Source organism: Lutra lutra, chromosome 5 (assembly GCF_902655055.1).
Source record: "Lutra lutra chromosome 5, mLutLut1.2, whole genome shotgun sequence".
NCBI lineage: Eukaryota > Metazoa > Chordata > Mammalia > Carnivora > Mustelidae > Lutra > Lutra lutra.
In genome coordinates, this window is record NC_062282.1 from 92,063,359 (window position 1) to 92,091,264 (window position 27,906).

Consider the following 27,906-nt stretch of genomic DNA (forward strand, 5'->3'; position numbering starts at 1 on the left):
GAATAAATGGATGCTTCTCACAAAGTACATGCCGTACGTACATACTGCAGCTGGGTTACAGTCAGGTTTTCATTTCATTCTCCAGGCTCCTTTGCTAAGGAGCCAGTGAGACCCTTAGGTTCAGGTGTCTGTCCCAGCCTCTGCCAGGCCGTAGAGATAACACGGTTGTCAACACTTGTTTATGTCATGTGGTCTGTAGCTCTGCAGACCCCTCCTGCTCTTGGTCTGGGCTGGCCTGCTCTGGAATAGGAGTGTACATTTCTGTTTCTGTGGTTTCCCCCTTATTATCTGGAGCTCCCTTTCAATAAGGAGGCTTCATACATTGTGTTGCTCAGGAGGCTTTGCTTCTATCCAGCTGTGTTCTCGGAACGCCTGTCTGCTTGCTGCTCAGTCCTCATTACCCGGGCCTGGTTTCTTTCTCCGTGGTATGGTCCTGTTGCTTCGTGTCTCTTAAAACTGAGAGTTCTGTGTTTGTGGGTCAGAGACCTTTGGGTTCTGCTCTGCTGTGGGGAAGGGAAGAGGGGCTTGTTCACGGTTTCTTTAAGTAGGCAGAATTAATTTCTAGTTGGGTCAGAAGTTAACTAAAGGAGAGAAGGCATATTTCTTTACTTCCTGTGCAGTACTATCCACCATCCTCTTGAGTGCAGCTGCTAGGGTTTAATTATCCATTCAGTACCCCTTTGTGAGGAAAAGTGGAAATAAAGAGGAAAAATTTTTAAATAAATATTAGCAGAAAATGGTAGATTATCAAGATCAAAAAAGATCTTTACAGACCATTTTATCCTATTATCTAAGCAATTGGAGATTCCTAATGATAGTCATTCTCTAAGTTGTTTAGGTGTACAATTGGATAATTTGTAACAACACTTGGGGATCACTCCCTTGTGTATTTTTATAAAACCTTATTCTAAATATAGACCATAAGGATTGGGTTAGGAGTTAAGATGCCTTATGACTCATTGTAGTAGATGTTAGTGTCCTTATTGTATATGTAGTATGCTGGCAGCATTATTTGCACCAAGAATGGGTTCCAATTACTTTTTGTTTTGTTTTGTTTTCTTTGTAAGATGTGTCCATTGGTAGTAGGTAACTATTCTCAAAGAGTAGTGGCTGCTAGAAGTGTCAGAGCATTGGTATAAAGTATCCTTTTCTTCCTCAGAGCAATTTTAGGAAAGTTCTCTTCCCATTTCCTAAGAGTTAGTATTGCGCGTGCCCTCAAGAAACTGCCACCAAAGGGAACTGTGGTTGGGGGAGGGAGCAGCCTCCTTGCTAGATTGTGGATCTCTAGAGAGCACCATCACACTAGAGTGGTAGAAGTGAGAGAAAGAGAATGAAGGAAGGACAGGCTGGGGATAATTTCCTCTCACCATTTCTTCCACTGAAGTGGCAGCATAGAAAAATTAACGAGGTCTGAGAAGCCTCATTTAAGCCATCTGAGGTTCCCAGGGGCTTCGTGGGGAATCAGAGATGCCAAGAGCTAGACTGAAAGAGGTGGAAGACAAGGGAGGACAGAAGCAGCCACTTAGGCTGTTCTCTGTGGGTGTCGTATGGAGCAAGGTGCTTTACAAATGTTTTTGTAGTTGATTCAAGCTTAGGTGGGTTAATGAGGGGGCAGGAGAACCCAGGAAAATGATTAATGGGTGTCTCTTAGACAGGGGATCCGCAGTGCCTCATAGAAGCCCCTGAGGTGGGAAAGGGAGGAAGAGTGTGGATGGGGGAGGCAAGTCCTCTCAATCCTGACAGAGTGACTTTCATCACTTGACACTTAAGGTCTCTGTTAAGATTTCTCTAAGACAAAGGATTCTGAGATTAAAAGTACATGCTTGATTGTGACTGTCTTCAGTGGGCTTTTAAATAGCTGCTCTTCTTAGAGGTCTACTAAAGAATGACTTACTTGTAGAAGTAATTTTTTATTTTAAGGAGAAGACAGGTTGATAACTGATTTATAGCAGGAGAATTTTTGTGAGGCTGCTATAAGCTTATCTAACAATTGCATAACATTTTAGTGTTTAAAAATCCCAAATTGGGGGATGCCTGGGTGGCTCAGTTGGTTAAGTGGCTGCCTTCGGCTCAGGTCATGATCCTGGCATCCTGGGATCAAGTCCCACATCGGGCTCCCTGCTCAGCAGGGAACCTGCTTCTCCCTCAGCCTCTGCCTACCACTCTGTCTACCTGTGCTCACTCTCTCTGACAAACAAACAAACAAACAAATAAATAAATAAATCTATCTATCTATCTATCTTAAAAAAAAAATCCCAAATTGGAATGAGAATAGCATGTTGTCTGGTAAAATACAGGAAGGGGCCTTCTGCTGTAAATTCCTTGGATGAGTTAGTGCCTGGGTTCTAGGCTATTTTCTCAGGCTCTGATCTAGAAATGAATAACCGAGAGTAGTGATAGTAATTGTCTGAAATGTGACTAACCCTTCCAACTCTCTGTCTTCTCTTGCAAAGATAACCTTTGACAGAGAAATCCAAAACTCTGTAAATATTTGAACCATGACCAACTATACCTTCTTGACCCTTCCTTGTGCTCCCCAGCCCCTTTCCTTTTGGGGTATCTTAGTAAATTTCAAAATTTACTTGTGCAAACCTGGAGGAGAGAGTAAGAATTTATCAGTCAGGAATCAGACTTAGGTTATTAGCAACCTTGAAATGGCTTAGATTGGAAGCTAGTCTCTCTTGTGGGTGAACATGGGCTGAGGGGGTTGGATGGGAGGACTGTAAACAGGGCACTTGGGTCAAATAGAAGCTTGGAAGTGGAAGAAAATCCTGTTAGGAAGAATGCTTTCAGTATGTGCCAAGACCGCAAAAGTCTGACATCCAACATGCAGACATTTAAAGATGACATCAGTAGCGAATAGGTTCAGCAACCTATTCGCCATACATACTGGTCATACATAGAGGATGCTCTTTGCTAAACATTATGTCCTTGGTAGACCATCTAGTCTGCGAGATTTTGGTTAGTTTTGAAACCATTTAAGCCACTCGCTGTACTTAATGATCTTGTCAGTTGCTGTCTTTTTGGTACATTTAAACTAATTCCAGAGCCATCCTTTTCCATCTCTATATTAACGTTCCTGTGATAAACTCACACCCCTTTTCCCTTCTTGTACACTGATCAGAACACTGGAAATGACACTTTTTTTTTTCGTTAGTTTTCCTGTACATGTAGGAAAAAAAAATGTACCTGGCATATAGTTGGTGGGGGAAAAATGTGCCTGGCATGTAGTTGGTGCATATAGTAAAATATTTGAGAGTAAAATAATGAGTGAATAACTGAAGTGTAGTTATATCTGGAAGCCTTAGGAAGTGATTATTTTTGGTGTACCAAAAACAGTATTTGAAAGGCCATAATCTTCACTGTGTCCTCGGTTTTCTTTTCTTCCCCTTCTGGCTTATCCCGCCTTCTCCTCCCATGGTGGATATTCATGGCTGCCTATGTATGCCTGAACGCTTGCATGAGTGTGTGTGCATGTGCATGTGCATGCACGCACACACACACACGCACGCACACTGAAACACAAACAGTTTAGAGTACAGAAGGGCAATGATTCCCACTTGCCATCAGTGCTGGAGGTAATCTATTGCATTAATCAGCCAGCCAGTGGGAAATGCATGGGGAGTGATTATACTATCATACACAATACAATCAGCATGAAGCACTTGTCAAGACCAATACATCAAAGTTTAATTCAGTAATAGAATGAATTAGAGCAAAATGAAACATTCTGTTCTCCAAGAAACTTGGCACCCATCACAGGTTCTTTCTAAACACCATGGAAAAGTCAATGCTTTTATGTTTAAAATAATAATAATAAAATAATAAAAAATATTATTTTAATAAATAAAATAATATTTTATGTTTTTATGAGTAAAATTGCAGTTCTGATATGACCGATGACTGCAGTCCTTTTTTCTGGGGATTCTTACACAACTGTAGTGCTAAAGTGTATTCATCAGTATTCCATAATCATAACTATTGGCAAATTTGATTATTTTTTGTTAGGGCTCGTGATGATCTTTTATCCCGAATTGGTGTTCTCCATGGTTAAGTAAAAGGCCAGTTGTTGTCCTGCTGGTTCAGAGAAGCACTTATCCCTAAATGTGGCTGGTGGATGATAGAGTACTTTAGCAGAATAGCGGCTCAATTAACAATAACCTGCTGTTTACAGTGCCTTTTGGTAGGCACTGTCGTTAGGAGCTTATAGTCTAGTTAGGAAACAAAATGAATAAGGGAAAAATAAAAAGCTGCCCGAGACTGCCTAAGAGAACTGAAGAAATGAAGTTAATATCATGTAGGACCTGTTTCGGAAAACTTTGAGGATAGAGCTAATATATTTCATATTCACAGTCACTATTCTGTGTCAGTTTTATAACATATATTCAAATGTAAGACACCCAAGCAAAGCATGCCTTTTCAGAGGGGTGAATAGAGACAAGCTCACCTGGACTGTTTGAGTTTTCAAAACCTTGAACTGGAATATAAAGAACAGATTTATTGGAGTCAGACGGTCTTAAGTATGGATTCTGATCCTCTTATTTACTATCTGTATAGCCCTGGACAGGGCTCCCCTATCTTAGAGAGAACCTTAGTTTCCTTATCTGTAAAATGACAATAATGTGAATTCTCATGGCCTAAATAAAATAAGGTGGTGAGATAATGCATAATAACACTTTGTTTTTCATTCTAGCAGTCTTTTGCCTGCATTGGGAAAGTGGGCCCAGGAGAACGCTGATAGGACAGAGACATCATGAAGATCTCAGGAGTCTTCAGAAATAGATTTCTATAAGCTTGGACTGTTGGACGAATCGTAGAACTGTTCCTAAAGGCAGCTTAGTCAAGCAGCCGGTGCAGAGCCATGGAAAGTGCTTTTGCGGGTTACCCTAGTTCACATTCTTTCCCCTCACTAACACTGACAGCCCTTTTCATGTGTTCAAATAAGACTTGTCATCGTGCCTTTTTTCTCTTTCTGATTTTTTCTGTCATTCCTCCTTCCCTCAAAAGGAGAAGGGAGGTGAGTGGTAGAAGAGCTGGCTCTGGTCATTTCTACAGAACCAGATTCCCAATAAGGTCAGGCTGTCGTTGGTGAATGTTGCATGTTGGTCTGAAAGCACTGACAAATCAAATGGAATGGGAAAACTGCATATCAGATGAGGACCACAGGTTTGCCAGAAGGGAACATTGTGGCATTTAGAAGATACCCGTTAGCTGTTTTGAAAGATCTGTCGTTTATTTTTTCTTTTTTTATCAGCAAAAAGATGGTTATTTCCTTCAGTCTTTTCTCAGAGCCTGGTCAGATGATAATCAAACCTGTGCCCTTTTGCTTAGAGGTTAGCCCTGCTTGACTTAAATTACCTCAGTAGCTCTCTCTGAACAATATACCTGATGTATTATTTTGAAAATTTCCCAGAAGTGTAGTGAATTAGAAACTAGCATAGCAAATTTAAAGTAAGGGGAATGTTTTCACCAGTTACACTTACTCTTCAAACACAGGTGACTAACATATTAATACTGAATAGTGTGGCGAACAATACTATAATTAGGGTTACAGTTTTTGTGTGGTCTGACCCAAGAAATTTTGTGACTATAGTTTTGCTAGCACAACTAATTATCCCAGTGATCTCCTATTTGTGACTGCAATTAGGCATTTCATGGCCTCTAAATAAGTATAATTAGTTAATTGGATCATGCATGAAATTCTAGCCTCTCATAATAGCCTCTGAGAACAAAAATAAATATGATAAATATTATGAATTGTTTTATAACTGTGGAACCTTGGGAAATACCACAAGTGATTGTTTTACTTCGTCGGTTACTATTTTGTAAGAAGAAACATGATATTAAAAAGTAGAAATGGAGCTATGTAACAGTTTTCATTCTCTGCCTTTGAGACAGGAAAAAGGGAATCACTAACTTTTCGTATTCTCACCTTTAGAGAGGGTAGTGTTGGTTGCCCTGCTCCTCTGCCCTCTGCTCCCCACTTGTTACTGCACCTGTGCTCTCCCCATTAGCGTTATACACCCCATATTTTCTGGAAAATAGGGGGAAGAGCTACCTTTAGCAAAAACTTCAAAGTGTCTTATATGGAAAATGTGCACCTTTTGTTTTAATTACTGAATTGATTTGCATATTACCAAACACTGTGCTGTAGAAGGGACTTTAAAAGTAAGTATCACGGACTCTGGGAGGTTGGCACTAGAGAATGGCCAGCTGATCTCTTCAGTCACAAACCCTAATGCTCCACCCAGAGCAGCGCAGCCCGCAGGCTAAGGGCACACTCAGTCACACGCAAGGGCGTCATCCTGGAAATGCTGATGCCGCTCTATTCCAACAGACCTCAGAATATACTGTATGTTCAGAGAAAACAGATTTCTTCCAATTTGAATAATCAGTTTTGAATTAGGAGATGGGCTTCTGTTTGTTTTGTTTTTTAAAAGATTCTATTTATTTATTTGACACAGAGAGAGAGATCACAAGTAGGCAGAGAGGCAGGTAGAGAGAGGGGGGGAAGCAGGCTCCCTGCTGAGCAGAGAGCCTGATGCAGGCTCAATCCCAAGACCCTGGGATCATGACCTGAGCCAAAGGCAGAAGCTTAACCCACTGAGCCACCCAGGAGCCCTTGTCTATTGTTTTAATCTCCAGTGAAATTGCTTGTTTTGCTGTGGCTGTCAGTTTTGAAAAATGTGTTTTTCTTTGGTTTCATTAGGCTCTTTTTAGATGAACCTGTGTTGGTTTTTGTTGGAGATGCTTTCTCTACATGGGAGAGACATGTTCTAAGTACATAAGAATACATGGTTAAATAAAGTACAGGGTTTCTTAGCTGTGCTTTTAAGGTTTCTTCCTAATTTTAGACAGTGATGTGCCCCTTCGTATTATACTGCTAAAATATGAGGAATGGAATGATGATTCTGGCAAAAGACAAAAATGATTAATCTTGGAGTCTATGTATGCATAGCTGCACATATGAATCCTAACTTAGAGTTCTTTTTTTTTTTTTCTTTTTTTTTTTTTTTTTAAGATTTTATTTATTTATTTTACAGGCAGAGATCACAAGTAGGCAGAGAGGCAGGCAGAGAGCCCAATTTGGGGCTTGATCCCAGGACCCTGAGATTATGACCTGAGCCAAAGGCAGAGGCTTAACCCACTGAACCACCCAGGCACCCCTATAGGAGTTCTTTTTGACCACATAGGTAGGCAGAGGCTAAATACCCAACTATTGAGAATATTGGTTTTTAGGGAGCACGAGTCTGGCTCCCATCTTTAATAGAAGCACAATACCTTTCTTCTTTTCTCTGAACCTTAGTTTCCTTCTCTGTACAGAGAGTTTTTGTGAGGGTGAAATGTGATTGTTTGTCTAAAATGCATAGTACAGGGTTGGGGGAGATGAAAAGTAAATGGCAGCATTTATTGTTAGGTGGGTAAGTAAAGATGCCATTCACTTTTAGAAGTATGTTTGCTGAACTAGATGGAATGATTTGTACCCTAAAGACAGACATTTTAAAACTTTAAATGTAGACTCTAATTAGAAACCTAACATGTGTAACCTGATATTGTTAGGATTTTCCTTGAAGGGATAAAAAGTTAGCATACAAACCAGCACTTAATATTGCACTGTGTGCTGGGACACCTTTTATGCTGTTAAGTTTTCATAATGACTTTTTGGGTGTTTTTTTGTTGTTGTTGTTTTTGTTTTTGTTTTTTTACTGCTTTACTTGCAGCTCTTCTCGTATGTTCAGTAGTTTATTCAGTTTTGATTAGCTTAACTAACAACATGCTCATACTCATTAGTGAATACCTTTGTTTTCAGTTTTGTAATCCAGCAAATTTATAATCTTTCCTGGTAACTGGTGGTAGATTAAAGATAGCCACAGATCTTTTGTTATTCTGTCATTGAGCCATGGGGTTTGTTCTCTTTTCTCGTATCTGGTCAGTTTTTAAAAATTGTTTGAACAACAGAATATGATAGAGTAGATGTTGGGCCAGTTTCTGGGCCCAAACATTAAATGACCAGCAGTTCACTTCCTGTCTTTAGAAGGTTCTGTCTTGGGTCTCTGAGTTTTCATGTAAGAAGTCTGAAGTTTCACATCCTGACGCTGCCATGCTCTGAGAAAGCCCATGCTATCCACATGGAGGGGCTGTGTTAAGGCAGGGGGAAGGTTAGGAAGAGAGTGTTTCTGACCAACAGAATCAATGAGATACAATGATACATTCTTTATTAAGTCAGTAGGTTTAGGGTAGGTTTTTACATAGTAATAGATAACCAGAATATTGGTAATCTATCTGATAATACTTTGTGATTCTTCTCATGGTTATTTTCTGAATGTCAAATTATGGGATATAACAATGTGTGAAAATTATGTTCTTTTATTTCAGTTTTTCCCTTATGTCGGATTAAGTCAGATGTTTGTCAGAAATGAATGCTTATTTTTAATAAACAGTGTAACATGATCTTAGCATATTCTGCAACAGGGCTTGAACTCACGATCCTGAGATCAAGACTTAAGCTAAATTAAAAGTAGGACACTTAACCAACTGAGCCACCCTAGCGTCCCTGCATCTCCACTTTTAATAATTTATTTATTTTTTTTAAGAGTAATTCTTTCTCACTTTCATATTCTCATTATACCGATTTCACCTGATTTGACTTCTGGGTTTTTCCTCCTCTGATAATAAGAACTTGAGCTCAGGTAACTTAATTTTGTATTCTTGTAGAAGACTCTAGCACCCTGGGCACTGAAAATGAAAAAGGGAGGCGAAGTGGATTGGATGGTAGCTAGAAGTTTTGTCAGAGATGCTAAGGAAGGGGGTGCTAAAGGATCAGTATACACAGGCTTTAGCACTGCACTCTTTGTCCATCCTCTGGCATGAAGTTATCATGGGCAGACAAAATACAGGGATAGGGATGAGGTTGAGAGCTTCCTCCATGTGACTAGATAAGGACAAAATTACCCAGAGCATCTCAGACCTCTGAGTGGCCCTGTGGGCCCTACCTGGGGCCTGAGAGGCTGGAGAGAACAATGCCTACCAGAAAACAAAACACATTTAAAAGCCTATTGTTGAAACCAAGGGAAAAGGAGAGACTAAAAGATGTTTCCTACTATAATCATACAGCAAGTGGAAATTAATTTATAGGAACCCATTATTACTAGCTTAAGTGTTTAATGTCACGGATATTTTGTTTATTTAATATGTCCTCTTAATAGTTTTAGTAGATCAACTATAAAATACTTGTAAGGGTATTCACAGAATCACTTGGGATCTGAGCCCTCCATTCCTGTTCTAACCTTTGAGTCTCTGTCCTTAACGTCAGAGTCTTCTACACAGGGGTTTGCAGGGAGTGTACCTTTTGGAGCTGAGTAAACTCTGCAGTTTTCAAACACTTTTAAGTCTAAACAGCCTTATGAGGTAGGTAGGGATTATTATCCCTATTGTTTAAGTGGGGAACTGCCACCTCAGAGACACTAAGTGGGCTGGCCTGGGGCATACCTTGCCCTTTCCAGATCAGAGCTTGTTTATCAAACATTTCTTCTAGTTGGAAACGTAAGACAGTGGGTATATGAGGTAGGGCAGAGTGATAGTAATTTGTACATCTAAATGTTTGATGGAGAGGACAGGCTTTCAGGGCATGTCAAATTCATTAATTCTTGTTACCCACATTTCCTGGGAGTGTACGTGCTTGTTCACTGGCACTGCTACTGGTGAAATGCAGAAGTAACCAGAAAGGTCTTTGTGATGATTTGTCTTCTGCCTCAGTGTGTGTCTGCCGACATTCGCTCACTGTTTGGTGAGTTGTAGGATGTGAACAGGTTTAAGACTATGGAGTGGTGCAACTGGTCGCCTTGTGCAAAAGAATGCTTTCTTTCATCTTTTTCTTCTTCCCAGGGGAGTTGTCTTCCTAGTTTTGGTTTACTTTGGCTTGTATGTTACAGTGTATCTTTTTGGTAAAATCACTGTCTGCACATTAGATGGCTTAGTGGAAAGAAGGGTAAAAAGCATGCTGAATGGTGGAGAAAAGCTGGACTAGAGCTGAAATGTGCTGTGGATAACAGAAACTGAATGATGCACACACCAGTGATTGGATAATTGCCTCTATACACTTTGAGGCATTGAAGCTAGGAAAGCAATTTAAAAGTATTGAATTTGTTTTCATTGCAATTCATAGCAAATAATTAAGTATCCTTTGTGAAAGAACCAATAATACCTTTATAGATGCCAGGTCCTCTGGTAGGTGCTAGAAATGCTAAGTTCTCACTGAGTTCTGTGTAGTATTTTTGGTTGAGTCTTTACAAGGTTTAATGTTTCTGACGGACAGCAGAATGAAGTGTTTAATTATCAAAGAGCTTTATTTTTAAAACTACAAATGTTTCAGGCATGTGTTGGAGGGGAAGGAGATAAATGCCCAAAGTGGGACTCTGAATTAATAAAATTTGGAGAATGACTTACTCAATTTGGTTAATTTGGTTATTAAGGCTAATTACAGCTTTTGTAGTGGTGATTGTTAAGATAAAAGACCATATCTATTATAGCTCTGAACTTGAATCTAACATTAAGAACATCCTTTCAGGATGAAACCTCTCTTTGGGGAGGTGAGCAATGAACGAATGTTATAGGCAAATTAATAAAGGCTTGGCTTTTGAAATTTTTTCTCATTCTTCAAAATGGAAATTTTCTAATTGGAGAAATGTAAGCATGAAAATCTAGGATGGATTTCTTTTTTCCTCAAATTATAGAAATCATTATTTAAAGTTTCTAAGAACATACAGGATTTTGCGTTTAAGGACCATAATCCATTTGAGGTTTTGGGGGTTTTTTTCTTCTTTCTTTCTTTCTTTATTGGAAAGGGAAAGAGAGAGCAGAGGGAGAGGGAATATTAACCTGGCTTCATGCCCAACATGGATCCCAATATCAGGCTCCATCTCAGGACCCCAAAATACAGAATTCTTACTTATAATGAACACATTGAAGATAAATCACTCATTTTGGAAAAACATTTACATCACATTATTTGTCAGTATTAACTTATTTGTTGCCCTTTTACATAACCTTGTTAATACACTAACAACCTGATGATGAAGCTCCTAGCCACAGCGCATCTTTCAGGACAACTTCTTGATTTTAGTTTTGTCTGATTACGTGTTCATTTAAGATTAGTAGAATTATAAGATAAAAACATCTTGGAAGAGAAACTTAAAATGTCCTTTTTAAAAAAAGATTTATTTAGGGGCATTTGGGTGGCTTAGTTGTCAAGCGGCTGCCTTCGGCTCAGGTCATGATCCCAGCATCCTGGGATTGAGTTCAACTCAGGCTCCCTGCTCGGCGTGAAGCCTGTTCCTTCCTCTCCCACGTCTCTGCTTGTGTTCCTTCTCTTGCTGTGTCTCTCCCTGTCAAATAAATAAATATAAAATCTTTTTTAAAAAATATTTTATTTGTTTATTAGAGAGAGACACAGAGTGTGGGGGAGTAGCAGAGAGAGAGGGCAAGAGTCTTAAGCAGACTACAAGCTGAGCATGGAGCCCAGTGGCAGGGCTCGATCTCACCACTCTGAGCTGAAACCAGGAGTATGATACTTAAACTGACTGCATCACCCAAGTGCCCCTGAAATATTCTTTTTTTTTTAAAGATTTTATTTATCCATCTGACAGAGATCACAAGTAGGCAGAGAGGAAGGCAGAGAGAGGGGGGGAAGCAGGCTCCCCGCCGAGCAGAGAGCCCAATGTGGGGCTCAATCCCAGGACGCTGGGATCACGACCTGAGCTGAAGGCAGAGGCTTAACCCACTGAGCCACCCAGGTGCCCTGCTCCTGAAATATTCTTAATGTTTAAGTATTAGCTGTTAAATATTAGGATTTTACTTTTTAAAAAGGTAATTTGATGATTTGGCAATTTTTTTAGTTCGGTGTAACCTCATAAGTATCAATGGCAATTTTTGATCCAATATATAGTTTTTATTTAATTACTTACATGTAAATTTTTTCATGTTGTTAAGGTGCTCATCAATCCACAACCTAAAAGCTGGTAAAGTTATATCCATTTTCCACTGGGCTTCAGTGGAAAAGGCTGTAATTTTGGGTTCTTCAGGTACCATTCACATTTGTCCCTTGCTTTGTGACAGCGTGTGGTCATATTTCATTAGAAGCTAATTTTCTATTTCTGGGCATGGGAAAGGCATAGGATTAATAAGGTATTAATTTATGCAATGTCCATTGGCTTGTTAGGGAATTCCGGCTGAAAGAATGCTCTTACTTAAATCCTTGGGATACCAGTAGACAGTATTGTTTGATACCGATACGATGTAGCAGTAGTTTGCTTTGTAATTTACATACAGTAAAATTCTTACAATACTTCAAAATATATTATAAATACTATGAAAATATATACACCTGTCGTGTTGGAGCATCATGGAGAGCAGGCCTGCCATTGCAGCATCCAGCTGGGGGCTGGGGATATTAAAAAATGGTATTATAGTGGTGCAGGGTTCAATAAACTGGGGTTAATGCAAGATGATACAGTATGTGAGAATGATGGTGTAACAGAAGCCATAACAAGACTTCCTAGGAATCTTGATAATAACAGGATGACTTGGGACGCCTGGGTGGCTCAGTCAGTTGAGCGGCTGCCTTCCGCTCGGGTCATGACCCCGGTGTCCTGGGATCGAGTCCCACATCGGGCTTCTTGCTCGGCAGGGAGCCTGCTTCTCCCTCTGCCTCTGCCTGCCACTCTGCCTGCCTGTGCGCTCTCGCTCTCTCTCTCTCTCTGACAAATAAATAAAAATAAAATCTTAAAAAAAAATAATAATAACAGGATGACTCACATTACGGGAGCGTTGCACCTGACCGTGAAGCAGCAGATTTTGCATAAAGAGCAGTGGATTGGGTGCCTAGGTGACTCAGTTGGTTAAGCGTCTGCCTTTGGCTCAGGTCATGATCCCAGGGCCCTTGGGATCGAGTCCCACCTTGGGTTCCCTGCTTAGTGGGGAGTCTGCTTCTCCCTCTACCCCTACCCCTTGCTCGTGATCTCTCTCATACTCTAATAAATAAATTTTTTAAAAAATCTTGAAAAAAAAAAAAAAAGAGCAGTGGACAAAATGTGAGGGTAAATTCTACCTTAAATGATATCTGAAAGAGGTTAGGCAAGAAAGAAGAGAGAGAAAAATGGGCAAAGAAAGGATCATAGTTGACATTTGTGGTTGCCTCTGTCCTCAAAGTAATTTTAAGAAGTTGATTAAACCTGAAATGTACAATTTAGAACTCTTTGGACTGCAAATGAATTACTTTAAGTAAATGTCTATTGTAACTATGAAAAAATACATACATCTGAATTTTTTGCTGTACAGTTTTGAGTTTGGACAAATGAATAGAGTCCTGTAACAGTTACCACAGTCAACATATGAAATGGTTATATCCCCTCCAAAAATTTCCCTCACACTGTTCCCATGTGTCATTTCCATTGCTGACTCTCAGTCCTTGTATTGGTGATTAGTCCCTTTAGTTTTACCTTTCCTAAAATGTCCTGTAAATTAAATAATGAGAGTGTATGTGTGTGTTCACACACATAACCTTTTGCTCCTGGCTTCCTTCACTTAGTATAATGCATTTGAGACGTTATGTGTGTGTCAGGGCTTTGTTTCTTACTACTGGGTAGTGATCAGTTATATGAATGCAGTAGTTTGTTTATCCGTTCACCAATTCAAAGACATTCAGGTTGTTTCCAGTTTAACGCATTTATGAGTAAAGCTGCTATAGAGACACCCAGGTGGCTCAGTCAGTTAAGCATCTGACTCTTGATTTCGGCTCAGGTCACGATCTCACGGTCTTGAGATCAAGGCCTGCATCAGGCTCCTTGCTGGTTGTGGAGCTGGCTTCAGATGGTCTGTCTCCCAGTGTGATGTTGAGCACTAGAGGTGAGAGCTGACATCTTTGACTTGTTTTGATCTCAGAAAGTTCAGTCTTTTGCCATTATGATGTTAATGCAGGATTTCTTTTGCAGATGACTTTATCAGGGCAAGTTATCTTCTGTTCCTGTTTTGCTGAGAGTTTTATTTGTTATGAAGTAATGTTGAATTTTGTCAGCTGCTTTTTTTGTTGAAGAAAATTGCTTTTTCTGCATCTGTTGAAATGGTCATGTTCTTGTTTTTTCTTAGTCTGTTAATATAATGAGTTACTGACTCTGATTTTTAATGTCAATCCAACCTTGCTTTCCTGGGATAAACTGAACTGGTTGTGGTGTATTTTCCTTTTTGTATATTTCTTAATTAGATTTTCTAATATTTTGTTGAGGTGTTTTACTTCTATGTCCATGAGGGATATTGATCTGTAATTGTATTTCCTTGTAATATCTTTGTCTGGTTTTGGTGTCCGGGTAATGCCGGCCTCTTAAAATAAGTTGGAAACCTTTCCCTCCTCTGTTTTCAGGAAGATACTGTGTAGAATTGGTACTCTTTCTTAAATATTTGGTATAATTTTCCAGGGAAAAATCTGGACCAGCATTGTCAGAGATTTTTAATTACAGATTTAATTTCTTTAATAAATTGATTATATTCAGGTTGTTATTGCTTTCTTAGTGAACTCTAGTAGTTTTTTATTTTCAAGGAATTTATTTTATCTAATTAGTCAAATTGATGGGCACAAAGTTATTCATAGAATTCTGTTATGAGCCTTTTAATGCCTCTTTAGGAGTTATAATGATATGTCCTCTTCTATTCCTGATACTGATAGTTTCTTTCTTTTTTCTCTCTCTAATTATAGGTTTATTAAGTTCATTAATCTTTTGGTTTCATAGAATTTGGGAGGTGGGCAGTTTTCTATTTAATTAATTTCTGATCTGTTATTTCCTTCCTTCTGTTTGCTGGCTTTGATTTCTCATTCTCTTTCTAGTTTCTTAAGGTGGATGTCTAGATCATTGCTTTTCTTTTCTACTGGAAGTATTTAATACTATACATTTCCCTCTAAACTCGTTTTAGCTGTTGGTCACAGATTTTGATGTATTTTATTTGTGTTTTCATTCAGTACAGAGTATTTTCTGATTTTTCTTGTCACTTCCTCTTTTAGTCACGAGTTATTTATAAATAAGTGTTATTTAGGGAATTTTCCAAATATCTTACTGTTATTGATTTCTGGTTTAATTCTGTTACATCAGAGAATATACTTTGAATGTTTTCAGTTCTTTCAAATTTGTCAAAGTTGTTTTATGGTCTAGAATACAGACTACGTGGGTTAATATTCTTTGTGCATTTTAAAAAGAGAAGTGTTTTGTTTTGTTTTTTCTAGTAATAGAATGAATGTTCTGTAAATGTCATGAGGCTTAAATTGGTTGATAGTATTTAGGTATTCATCCTTGCTAATTTTCTATCTACTTGTTTCATTATTGAAAAAGGAGTATTAAAGTTTCTAAATATAATTATGAATTTTTCTATTTCTCCTTTAAGCTTTAAGCTAAGTACTTCATATATTTTGAAATCTTAGTGTTAGATTTAGCTTTATTCATTTGGGATCCTCCTGTGTTTTTAGAGAACTGACCCTTTTATCCTATTATGTCTCACCTTATCTGAGGTATTTCTTGTTCTGAAATCTACTTTGTTTGATATTAATATGGCCACCAGCTTTATTTTGAAAGTGGTTACATACTATATCTTTTTCTGTCCTTTTCCATTTAATCCCTCTATGTTATTACATTTAAAATAGCTTACTTGTACATAGCATAAAGTTGAGTCTTGCTTTTTAATCTGATTTTATCTTTTTAAATTTGTATGTTTAGATCATTTACATTTAATGTAATTATTGATGTAGTTGAATTTAAGTCTACCATTTAGTACTTGTTTTCTGTTTATTATCCTCTCTGTTTTTATTCCTTTGTTCCTTCTCCCTGCTTTCTCCTCTTCTTTGGATTGTTCTAACCTTTTTTAGTATTTCATTTAATCTGTTGTCTTTTTTGTTTGTGTCTCTTTGTATAGTTTTAATGGTTTTGGTATTATAATAAACATACTTAACTTTAACCAGTCTACTTTGAGTTTATATTTTGCCACTCTAAATACATTTTAAGTAGACTGTAGAGTTTTAACAATCGTATAGGTCCCTTTACTCTCCCATCAATATGTTACAGTTTTTATGTGTATCACATCTTCATACATTTAAAATGCCACAAGGCAGTGTCCAAATTGCTGCTTTCAATACTCACATTTATTTTAAACAACTTAAAAGGACAAAAGCAGCTTGTTATATGTAGTCAGGTATGTATCATTTCTATTGCTCTTCTTTTATTCCTGTATTTCCCAGTTCACTCTGGTATTATTTTTCTTTAGCCTGAAGTACTTCCTTTAACATTTCTTCCAGAACAAGTCTCTGGCAACAAATGCTTAGTTTTTCTTGATGTGAGGATAACTTTATTTCACCACCGTTCCTGAGCAATATTTTTGTTGGATATAGAATTTTGTGTTAACACTTCAGTTTCTTTCAACACTTTGAAGATGCTGTTCCACTGTCCTTATCTGTGATTTCTGATGAGAAATCCCAAATTATTTGAGTTGTTCTTCCATATATGGTGTTTTAGTCTTTGCTTTCAAGAGTTATTTTTATTTTTTTTAATTTTTTAAAAAGATTTTATTTATTTATTTGACAGAGAGAAAGAGAGACCACAAGTAGGCAGAGAAGCAGGCTCCCCGCTGAGCAGAAAGCCGGACGTGGGGCTCAATCCCAGGACCCTGGGATCATGACCTGAGCCCAAGGCAGAGGCTTAACCCACTGAGCCACCCAGGCGCCCCTCAAGATTTTTTTAATCTAGGTTTGGTTTTAGTGATTTGATTATGAGATGTTGGGCATGGCTTTCTTTGAGTTTACCCTTTTTGTGGTTGGCTGCGCCTCTTCATTCTGTAAAATTCATAATTTTTCCAAATTTGGAAGTTTGCAGTCTTTTCTTCCACATTTTTCTGTATCTGTGTCTCATCTTCTGGGGCTGCAGTGACACAAGTGTTACATCTTCTGATGTTTTCCCACTTGTCTAAGATTTTCTCTGTTCTTCAGATGAGATCATTACTATCTTCACATTCACTAACTTTTCCCTCTCTCATATCCCTTTTGCCATTGATCCCATCCAGTAAATTTTTTATTCCAGATAATTTTTTTCACTTCTGAACTTTCTAGTTGGTTCTTTTAATAGTTGGTGTTTTACTCCTTTCATTAGTGTTTACCTTCATCTCATGGAGTATAGTTAAAATAGTTGCTATAAAATCTCTGACTGATAATTCTAACATCTGGTTCTTCTTAGTTGGCATCTGCTGATTGTTTTTTTCCCTTGAGAATTGATCACATTTCCCTGTTTCTTTGTAAGCCAAGTTATTTTGGATGCCGGACATTTTGAATACTGTGTTGTGAAGACCTAGATGATCTTCTTTTTTTTTTTTTAAGATTTTATTTATTTATTTGACAGGCAGAGAGTGAGAACACAAACAGGGGGAGTGGGAGAAACAGCAGCAGGCTTCCTGTTGAGCAGGGAGCCCCATTCGATGCAGGACCCAGTCCCAGGACCCTGGGATCATGACCTGAGCCAAAGGCAGATGCTTAACCACCTGAGCGACCCAGGTGTCCCCTAAGAGTCTGGGTCTTATTAAAGTCCTCTGGAGCATTGTTTTGTTTTTTTAAAGCATACAGTCAATAACCAGGGTAGATTCATACTTCCGTTTCATCTGATTTGGGTGACATATCCATAGTTTTCAAAGCTTTGATCTGCTGCTTTTGGTCTTTCTGGTGCACTAGACTTAGACCTGTTGGTACATAGTATCTAGGGATCTACCTGGCTCTAACTCCTCAGTGTGAGGAGGGCCACTTTTCCCAGTTATCTCACCAACTAGATGAAATTTTTCTTAAGTTTTTACTGTATGTACCCTCTACAGAGTTCGCCAAATGGAGCTAATCTGCCATGCCAGGAGATAGTAGAAGGGGAACATGTAACAGGAAATCAGTGTGATGTGGCTTACTTTTTAAAGTTTTATTTCTCCAGTCTGCTTGCTTTTATTTACTTTATAGAGTACTCAGGTTGCTGCTTTCTGTTTTCTTGGGGGAGAGATAAGCTATAGTGGGTTTATTTCATTTTAACTGATCACATTTTGTTTTTAATTGGCATTTAAAAATGCCAATTGAAAATACAGAAATGCAGTATTTAAATATCTGCGGCTTAAATAGGTTGTAGCCATTTTAATTTTCTGTTGGTAAAGGTTATTTGATATTTAAAATATCCGATTCTGCAATTGAAGAAGCTTGCTAATTTTATTGTTTTTAATTTTAATTCCAATATAGTTAGCATACAGTGTTATGTTAGTTTCAGGTGTTCAATATAGCGATTCAACAATTCTATACATTACTCTGCTCATCATTATAAGTGTACTCTTTAATCCCTATCACCTATTTTACCCATCCCCCTACCCACTTCCCTCTGGGAACCATTAGTTTGTTCTTTGTAGTTAAAAGTCTCTTTCTTGATTTGTTTCTTCCTCTCCTTCTTTCCTTTGTTCATTTGTTTTGTTTCTTAAATTCCACATATGAGTGAAATCATATGGTATTTGTCTTTCTCTGACTGACTTATGTTACTTAGCATTTGTACTGTCTAGTTCCATCATTGTTAGAAATGGAGGCTTCATTTTTAATGGCTGAATAATATTCCGTACTGTGTATGTGTGCACACCACATCTTTATCCATTTATCTATTGATGTTCACTTGGAAAACTTGCCAATTTTAAATGTGGAAGAATATAAAGCATCTCTTTTGGACTAAACAAACTGCTCATTTCTACCTTTGTTATTCACTCAGCTAACATAGTTGATTAAAATAGATACAGATACACGTACCTGTTCAAAGAAAAAGAAATGGGTTTGAAATAATAGAATCTGTCTTGTGTTGAAATTAGTAAAGTAAAACTTAAAGTTTTAGAACTTGTGAAATAATTATTTAATTAGCTATCTCTGAAGAATGTAGAAAAGAATAGTAAATTTTATCAGTACTTAATTCAAATTATGAGTTATCCCTTCTAAATTCATTATAGCTTTTCCTTTGAAAAACAAGTGAAATTTTGATGACTATTTAATTTCATTCACATAAAGACATAAATTTAGTGATTTCACTTACAATAAGTTCAGTTTCTGGTTAAATCATTTAGGGAGGTATGTCTAAGTGAATTTTAAAGATCTTTTGATATATAAATATGCATATTAATATATAGATATGCATACTAATTTAAAAATATAAAGTTTAGACAGCTTATAAAACTAGGAAACTGTGCCTATTATATATCTTTATGATTTTATTGTAAAAAGGGAAATTTAATTATTGTATCAAAGAACCATTTAGCATGGTTTGTTCCAGAATTAATATATAAAAACTATTTGTTTGTAAATTAAAGTGGCAAACTGGACTGTAGGGTTTTATTCTTTATTGGTATTTTTGTCCAAAATTTCACACAAGTAGGAAGGTGATTACAGTTAGCATTTGAAATCATCTTTCATCTTTATGTGTAATAGTGTTTGGATATTTGGTTCAAATTTGGGCTCTGTTGTTCTTCCATTACACTCTGTATGAGATTTATGTCTTGGATTAAGGAGAGAATTGAGTTATAAAAACAGCAGACCTGAGTCCATTTTGAAAGCATTTAAAATGTGACATTGGTAATTAAAATTGGAAATTTTTATAATTTTTGAAATTCACTTCCCTTTCTCCCTTTAAATTAGGTGCTCTGTGGATGTGTATAGTTTTAAACCCCCACTGCAAGTTGGAGCAAAAGGCCAGTTGGTTAAAACAGCTGAAAAAGTGGAACAGTGTTGATGTCTGTCCATGGGAAGATGGAAATCATGGCAGTGAATTACCCAACTTAACCAATGCTTTGCCTCAGGGTGCAAATGCCAACCAAGGTGAGTCCACAGTAATATTCTGTTCACTTTGTGTCCACCTTAGTGTGTATATATGCTTCTAATTGTAACTTATAATATATGTGGGAAAATTATTTTGCCTGCTAGACCTTAAAATAATTTAAGGACTTCATGTTTTGAACATGAATGTATGCATTTTTCATTTTTACCTGATTCCTTTGTGTGTGTTTTTTCATATTATCAGAATACAGATAGGTACTATACTTTTATGTATTAGTATGTGTTAAAATTCCTTAGTAATTATTTAGTTTGGGAAATAATTTTTAAAACCATGGAATAGGGTGATAATACATTACTTTGTAAAACAAAATACTGAGAGGCTTGAGAAACTGTGTTTTTATCTCTGTTGGTGCAACCCAATTCATATTGGGGTTGCTGTGTAATTTCATCAGTTAAAAATTGTTAGTTTTAATATATAGCAAATAAACATATATGACTGAGCTGGAGGGTCATAGGATGCTGTTGGCATTTGAAATAGGAAAATTCTTTATTGTAAAGGATTGTCTAGCATACTTTTCCCTACCTGCTGTAAGCTAATAGTGCCCTCCAGTCTTTGGGACAATTAAGAGATGTTTTCAGACATTTCCATATGTCCTCTGAAGGGCCTGTGTGTCTCATTTCTATGCTGTTTTTTCAGCTTCTCCTTTTCTGTTGGATCCATCCATTTAGATCAATGATGTTCCTCTCATCTGCAAAAAAATCCCAAATCCTTCCTTGGCCTCATTTTCCTTTCCAGCTATTGTACTATTTTCTTTTTTCTTTCAGAACCAAGTCCTCAATTAAGTTTTACAAATAAAAATTTCCTTCATTAATTCATGTCACTATTTTTGTGTGATTTTGTGCTCTTGCTGCCTTTTTTGGGGTGAGGAGGATTTGACAGACTTTAAAGTTATGATCGATGTACAGTAGTAGTTAAATGACCCTGGAAGGATCCAGAATCGAGATTGTCATTCTGTATGTGCTGACCCTATATGGAGTTGGTTCTACTAGAAAGAACTAGACATTGTGTTGACTGTGAATGTTAAAATAGTGCTTTTAGTCTCTACAAAGAAAAATTGTATGATGTATGACTCCCCAGGGACTTGTCCAATCAAAAAGAAGTTTTAGGACTTAGAAAAGATCTGGCTTTGCTTTGTCTAGAGATATTTGCCTTGGGAATTTAGTATTTGAAATCTATCATACCTTTATTGCCCATGATTGTTTTGTTTAATAACTTCAAAGAATATAAGTATACTCCATTTTTTTCCCCCCACAAGCTTAGAATTTTCAAAATTTAACAATTCAGCATTTATTTTCTTCCATTGCTAGGGAAGGGCATGCCTGTATCTACATAGATAATCACTTTAATCTCCTTTTACTTAATTATATTTTGAGGTTTCTCTGTTTCACTCCCCATCTACTTTTTGGCACTGCCAGCCTAACATTTTATAGTTTACTATTTTACTTTACATTTGGTCACTTTGATGGAACAGAAATATTCCATGGACTTCAGAGAGCCTTTAAGAAATGGTCCAACCTGCAGATGAAACAGTTCATTTCATGTATGGTTTGGTCCAGGCACATGAAGTCAGAATCTAGTTTCTATTTAGGGCAATTGTTTCTCGCTGTTGGGCATAATGGCACAGGGTTCCTGTTTTTAGCAGAATATCCACATCCTCCTCTGGGAGGTTGTCAGAAGAGACGTCTGTACAGAGGGATGCTGATGTTCAGCCTGTAGCACCTCTGTTGGAGCGCAGGGGAGAGTCTGCGGTAGCCGGCAGAGCCCAGCAGCCGCACCACTGCAGCCGGGTGGAGCATGTGCAGGACCCAACCTATGGGCAGAGTTGGATATGCTGCCGTGCAGGAGTGAATGTGAAGGGGGAGTTGGGCCTTGTCTTAGCTAAGATTATTTGTTAAAATTAATTAATAACATTAAAATCCATACTCTTTGAAAGAGTAGGGTTTTTTTTAATGTACCAGATGATAGCCAGTTTTTTTATTTTAATTTTTTGATAATAGAGCGAATAGTTTTCCCCTTTTTACTTTTCTGAAAATCCCAGATTTTCTTTAATCAGCATGTAGTAATGTTATATGTACTTTATATTTAAAATTTGTTTACAAATTGTGTATTTGTCATTTTGAAAATTTCGTTAAGGTAATCTATGTCTTTTTTCCATCTTGTTGCAAAAATTAAAAAAAAAACTAGACATGTAAGGTAAAAAGTGGCCATAATTTTGATATTGAACAAATTTTATTTTTGTAGTCATTGTCTATGTACACAGTCTTTATTTTATTTTCCATGTTACTAAGACTTTATATTTTGCAGTTTCATTTCATTATTATTTCATTAGTATTTAGCTTTTTTTTTTCTTTTTTTTTGTTTTCTGTGTAGAGGAGCCAGAATATTTAGCCTTTTTTGTTAGAATGGTTTTTATTGGTCTTTTATAGCTAACTGGTATTAAAAGTGGGGTGTGTTCCTGTACTTTTTCTCTTTGCTCATAGTCACATGCAAATAGGTGAAAAGTTGAGTTTTTTTAAAAAATTGAGTCATACTCTACAACTTAATTTTATTATTGATACTACAGTAAGCCAATTGAGAAGTAGAACTCTTAATTTTTTAATACATGCAGAATACTAAGTTGCTTTTTTAAGTCTCCTTCTAGTTTTAAATTCTGTTTCTATGATTAGAGCTAAATTAAAAAAGTGAAATGACAGAGCCACTTAAAATGTATAAAATTTGGACTTAGGAATATTTAACCAAATGACAGAGGTCACGGGGCCAATTATTTGTTGGATCGCACTATCTCTATCTTGCTCAGCAAAAATCCCTGATAGGTTCAGAGGCCCTTAAATATGGGGTCCCTTCTTCCTGTTTGCAAGGTGAGCATCTGTGCACTGGGCAGGGCTGTATCAGATACCATCAGTATTATGCCTCTCAAATTATCTCATCATACATTTTGATATGTTTCACATTCAAATACAGATACCTAAGTTGACCTGATACCAAGCTGACGTAATGTGTCTCTCTGTTAAAGACCCCTCAGAAGCCTTGCACAACAGCTGAAATTCCTGAATTTAGAGTGTGGATATTTGGGTTTTGATCTTGACTGCCATTGGCCTGGCCATGTGACCTTGCCAGTCCCGTCACTTCTCTTGGTTTTCTCTTGGTTTTCGGCTCAATCAGCACAATAGGGGAGTTGCGCTAGATGAGTTCTGAGTTCTCAATTTGGCTGTGTTTCGGTTTTCAAGAGGCCCTCTTTGTCTTTGCTTAGCCAAAGCTGCAGTTTGCTTCTCACTGAGTTAAGTCTCAGTACAGTGAGGGCTGATACTTGAGCTAACTAAAATACACATACATAAGCGTAGTTTGTTACCCTGATTTTCAGTTGAGACTCGCTGTGGTTTGTGCCGCAGTTGAAGGTAAGTCTGGAGCGGGGACCCATGGGGTGGGATTGCAATTACAGAATTTGAACCATGTTATCCAGAGGGACTGAGTATTCCCAGGAGTTGGGATGAGAATATTCTTTATTCCCCAAACATTTCTTTTCTCCGTCAGGTCCTGAAACTTGAATCCTCTTCGGAGTGTATGCTTCTGCTCTTTTGTGATGCCCCAGCATACACTATGCTGGGGACATCACACCAGTCATGGAACCTGCACAGGAGTCAGGAGGCAGCCTGTAGGGGCAAGGTAAGTGCGCTGGTTTGTTTTGTAGCTATGTTGTGTGGCTTTGTGAAATGTTAAATATATGCATTTATGCCCTTTGGGATATAAAGTGGCATTTAATTATTATATCCCAAGAAGCATAATAGTTTTAATTGTGCAAAACCGCACAATATAGTTAAAAAATACAACCAAAAGCACAACCCTTCTGCATATCTTTAAAGGCTGATTGCATCTTCCTGAAAGGTTCCATGGCTGGTGTCACATCTCTTGCATAGTGTTTGTGAGAGCTGTTGATCCCATCAGGGCAGCCCACCACAGCACCTCAGAAGTGGGGAGCAGTGAGTTTTCATGTGATTTTTGTACCGAGTGCCTCCTCCGAGTGTATTTGGCATGGAAGCTAGACTTGACACTTCTTTTTGCAGGATGCCTTTAACCTTAGCTTTGATGGCTGCAGAGTGTGAGTGTTTGATAAAAACAAGTGCGTGGATGGTGGCTCTTTGGGCTGACTTGCCTCCTAGTACTTAGGACGTGAGAGTATTCCCCCTTCATCCTTCTGCTTAGGGGGTGCAGGACAGTGTGTGTGGGTGTGTTCATGAACATCTGGCCACAGAATGGTATGACTGATGGATTCACACGTGAATAGTAGCTGACATGGCTTTCTGAATTGTGGAACAAACAGATTCGTCGAACAGGCCACATCGGACAGTGTTCACCCGAGCCATCGAGGCGTGCGATCTCCACTGGCAGGATAGCCACTTGCAGCACATTATCAGCAGTGACCTATACACCAACTACTGTTACCATGACGACACTGAAAACTCCCTCTTTGACTCCCGCGGGTGGCCCCTCTGGCATGGTAAGTGGCCAAACCGGAAAGACATTTCCATGACTTACTTCTTTGTTTCGTTTCTATAGCATTATTGGAGTGGGAGGTAGAGAGTCAAAGGATTCAGTGGGAGATGGATGAATGCTTGGCAGTAGGAGCTGAGTGTTTCATTCAGATCCAAGTTCAGAAATGGTTTCTTGTGTCTTTTGAATAGTATTTTGGGGGGAAACATCTTACTGTTTAAGTGCTGTTTTTGTAGATATATCTGACGATGACAACTTTCTCCCCTTAACTTTTTGTTTTAGAACATGTTCCTACAGCTTGTGCAAGAGTGGATGCGTTACGTTCTCATGGGTACCCCAGAGAAGCACTGAGATTAGCAATAGCTATTGTTAACACATTAAGACGACAGCAACAGAAGCAGTTGGAAATGTTCCGAACTCAAAAAAAAGGTGAATGGGAAGGAGTTTGTTTTCATTGGAATGGGATTCTTGGTGATGACGTGACTAGATTTTGTCCTCTCTTGAGTGAGAATGCTTCTGAAATTAGAGCAATGAAGATGACATTTCCTGCCACTCATTGGGAATATTTAATAGCTGGTCTGTGAGAAATTTTAGGCACATTTTTCCTGGTTGAATGTTGTAAGAAATAAGACTTTTAAAAACATTTCTTGGGTTAGTTAATTAAAAAAAAATAAGTGATTAATTTTAAAAATTACATGATTTTTTAAAAATCTTTTTTTTTTCCCCAAGTAATTATTTAGTGTGTCTGAATTACTGAAAATGCTGGTTGGCCAGATGTCTTCTTTAGTGAAAGTGCGTTTTAATTCTAACAGTGAGGAGTCTGGGGGCAGACTGTCTGTGTTTGAATCCTAGTTGTAGGTCTTAGCTGGGAGACCTTAGGCAGTGACTTGAGCTCCTGTGATTTAGATTCCTCGTCTGTGGACTAGGGCTTAGTAGACCTGTCTAAGAGTTGTTGAGAAAATTAAACTAGTTAATTCCTATGATGCTCTTAAAAGAGCCTGGCACGGTGTGTAAGCCTCTAAAACTTTTTACCTGTTATCAATTTGCACTTCAGGATATGGTCTTTATTTTAAGTGATCAAAACTCCTGGATTTTTAAAATTCTGTAAATAACAGTTTGATGAGCTGCCGACTGACAACACATTTTAAGTTCACTTTATTTTAGTTTACTATTAATCTTTTAAATTTTTAAATAAGTATTGCTGAGCAATAGCAATTACAGAGAGTTACATTAACGTGCATAAGGCCCCGACCAGAAAAAATCGTCTATATGCTTTTTCTGATTAATCAATGCACTTCTTCTTCCTTCTATAGGTATAAATCTTTTTATGTTTCTTTGATTAGGTTTGTTTTTTCAATCTGGAGTTTTATTTCTTATTTGGAGAGATACTTTAGTTGCTGGGGGATTTTTTGAGTCATGTTTTGGTTTTTAATCCTATTGTGATTATGCACACACCAAGGATACAGCAAAAATGTATCAAAAGTTGTTGAAATAAGCTGAAGGTTAAAGTGAGCTTTTGTTACAACCTTTAATAAGGTTGTATTTATTAATTTAATTAATATTAAATCTATTTCGGACTTGTTATAAATGTGAACTAACATTATCATTTGTATGATGAAGGAAAATTTTTTAGAGTTAAAAATTTACACCAAAAAAGGGGAGCTTAAATGGAATTGGAATGTAATATCCTTAGTGATCACTATTTTGTCCATTTCTTCATATTCTTTGTAACGTAACTGATTACCAGATGTGTTTGCAAAATATATTGCTTGGACCTTTGGAAATTTTTTTGAAACAGCCTCCTCTTCCCAAACACTAAACAGTCTGTAGTCAGAAGCTATCTACTTCTGTATAGTATGAAGAATAGTAAGTAATTTTCAGGCTAAGAGAGAGTGAGGTACTTTTTATACTGTAAAATTAAAGCTAGGTTATGATGGTTATTAGATTAAAATATCATATTATAAGCTTGCGTTAGAAGTGTTGTTAAAATGAATTTAATAAAAATGTTGCAATATCTAAGAAATGGAAAGTGTAAAAATGTTTGTGTAGGTAAGTTAGAATATATGTTAAGTTAGACTCTTTTAATTATCTTTGAAACCACTCTTAGACCCATTTTCCTTTTTATCCTGTGAGCAGTGAAAACTTATTTCAGACTATTCTTAAGTTATTAATATGATTGCATCTCTATACCTGTATTTTCTCTCTCTTTTTTGGGGTCCATATTTAAAGAATAGTTTTTTCATTGGCTGTTAAAATTCCAAATTGCCATGATATTTATTTGCTATGTGGTCAAGATAAGTAAATATATACCTTATACATTTTCAGTACTATTTGGCATTATATGTCAGGTTTTATTGTTGTTGAGATATAATTGACATAAAATCATATTAGTTCAGTTATACAATATAATGATTCGATATAAAAATGATCACCACAGTAAGTCTAGTTAGTATCTGTCACCATAAAGAGTTACACATTTTTTTCTTATGACAAGAACTTTTGAGATTTACTCTTAGCAACTTTCATATATGTAACGCAGTATTATTAACTATGGTTGTCATGCTATACCTTATTACATCGCCGTGATTTGCTCATCGTATAAGTGCAAGTTTTTACCTTTTCCACTTTCACTCATATCCACCCCTGCCTCTGGCAACTACCAGTCTGTTCTCTGTGTCTCGGAGCTTGGCTATTTTTTTTCAGATTCCACATATAGGAGAGATCATATGGTATTTGTCTTTCTCTGTCTTAGTTCGCTTAGTTTCTTGATTCTGAAAAAAAATTGTTCTCCTTTTTAAAAATTAATTTCCCTTATTTCCGTGTTGTTTTCACTTATTTTTGTGTGGAAGGAAAATAGAGGAAATCCTTTATAAAATTTTCTCTCTCGTTTCCATCACTTGAAAATAGATTTATTTGTGTTAAGTACGATGCTTCCTTATATCACATGACTTTACACATACACACAAACGTTTCCTCCTCCTGCCCTCCATTAAACATATTTTGTTGTTCTGAGAGTAATACTCATGTTTTCTTTTTTCATACTGGTTTTGTATATGAAAGCCAGTGACAGAAACCAAAGGGAAAGACCCTTTCAAGGAATATAGGACCCAACCTTTAAATTTTAGTACTTTGTACCAGGCAATTCTTCATTTTTATGTACTGATAGTTGATAGTCCAAAACCAGAAGACTTCTAAAGGAATATTGGATTCATGGAATGGTTCTTTAGCAATTTGTAAAAAGCCAGTTTTTGTCTTGGATATTTTATATTGTATATAGATTTCATTATATTTTCCTTTAAGAAGGAGCTACTGTTATTTATTACTTTAGTAAACATTTGGATGTAAAATACTGCATTCTTTACAAGGAACATATCTTAAAATATTTACAGCTTTTTTTCCTCAGAACTCTGTAATTTAACTTAAGAACTTGAAAGTGCTACCATTCTGTGAAGAAAATGAAAAAGGATACATTTCTTCTAAATTATATGTTACTTTCTGCTATAGT

General features: G+C 37.1%; 1 protein-coding gene across 2 annotated transcripts in view; it reads left to right on the forward strand.

Annotated features, from left to right (window-relative positions):
• ZSWIM6 (zinc finger SWIM-type containing 6) overlaps positions 1-27,906 on the forward strand; it is a 220,932-nt gene that overhangs the window by 176,757 nt on the left and 16,269 nt on the right. For both annotated transcript variants that reach the window (XM_047731664.1, XM_047731663.1), the window contains exons 5-7: positions 19,715-19,894; positions 24,232-24,408; positions 24,684-24,830. In XM_047731664.1, coding sequence (XP_047587620.1) covers positions 19,715-19,894; positions 24,232-24,408; positions 24,684-24,830 — 504 coding nt within the window. The remainder of the gene's footprint in view (positions 1-19,714; positions 19,895-24,231; positions 24,409-24,683; positions 24,831-27,906) is intronic.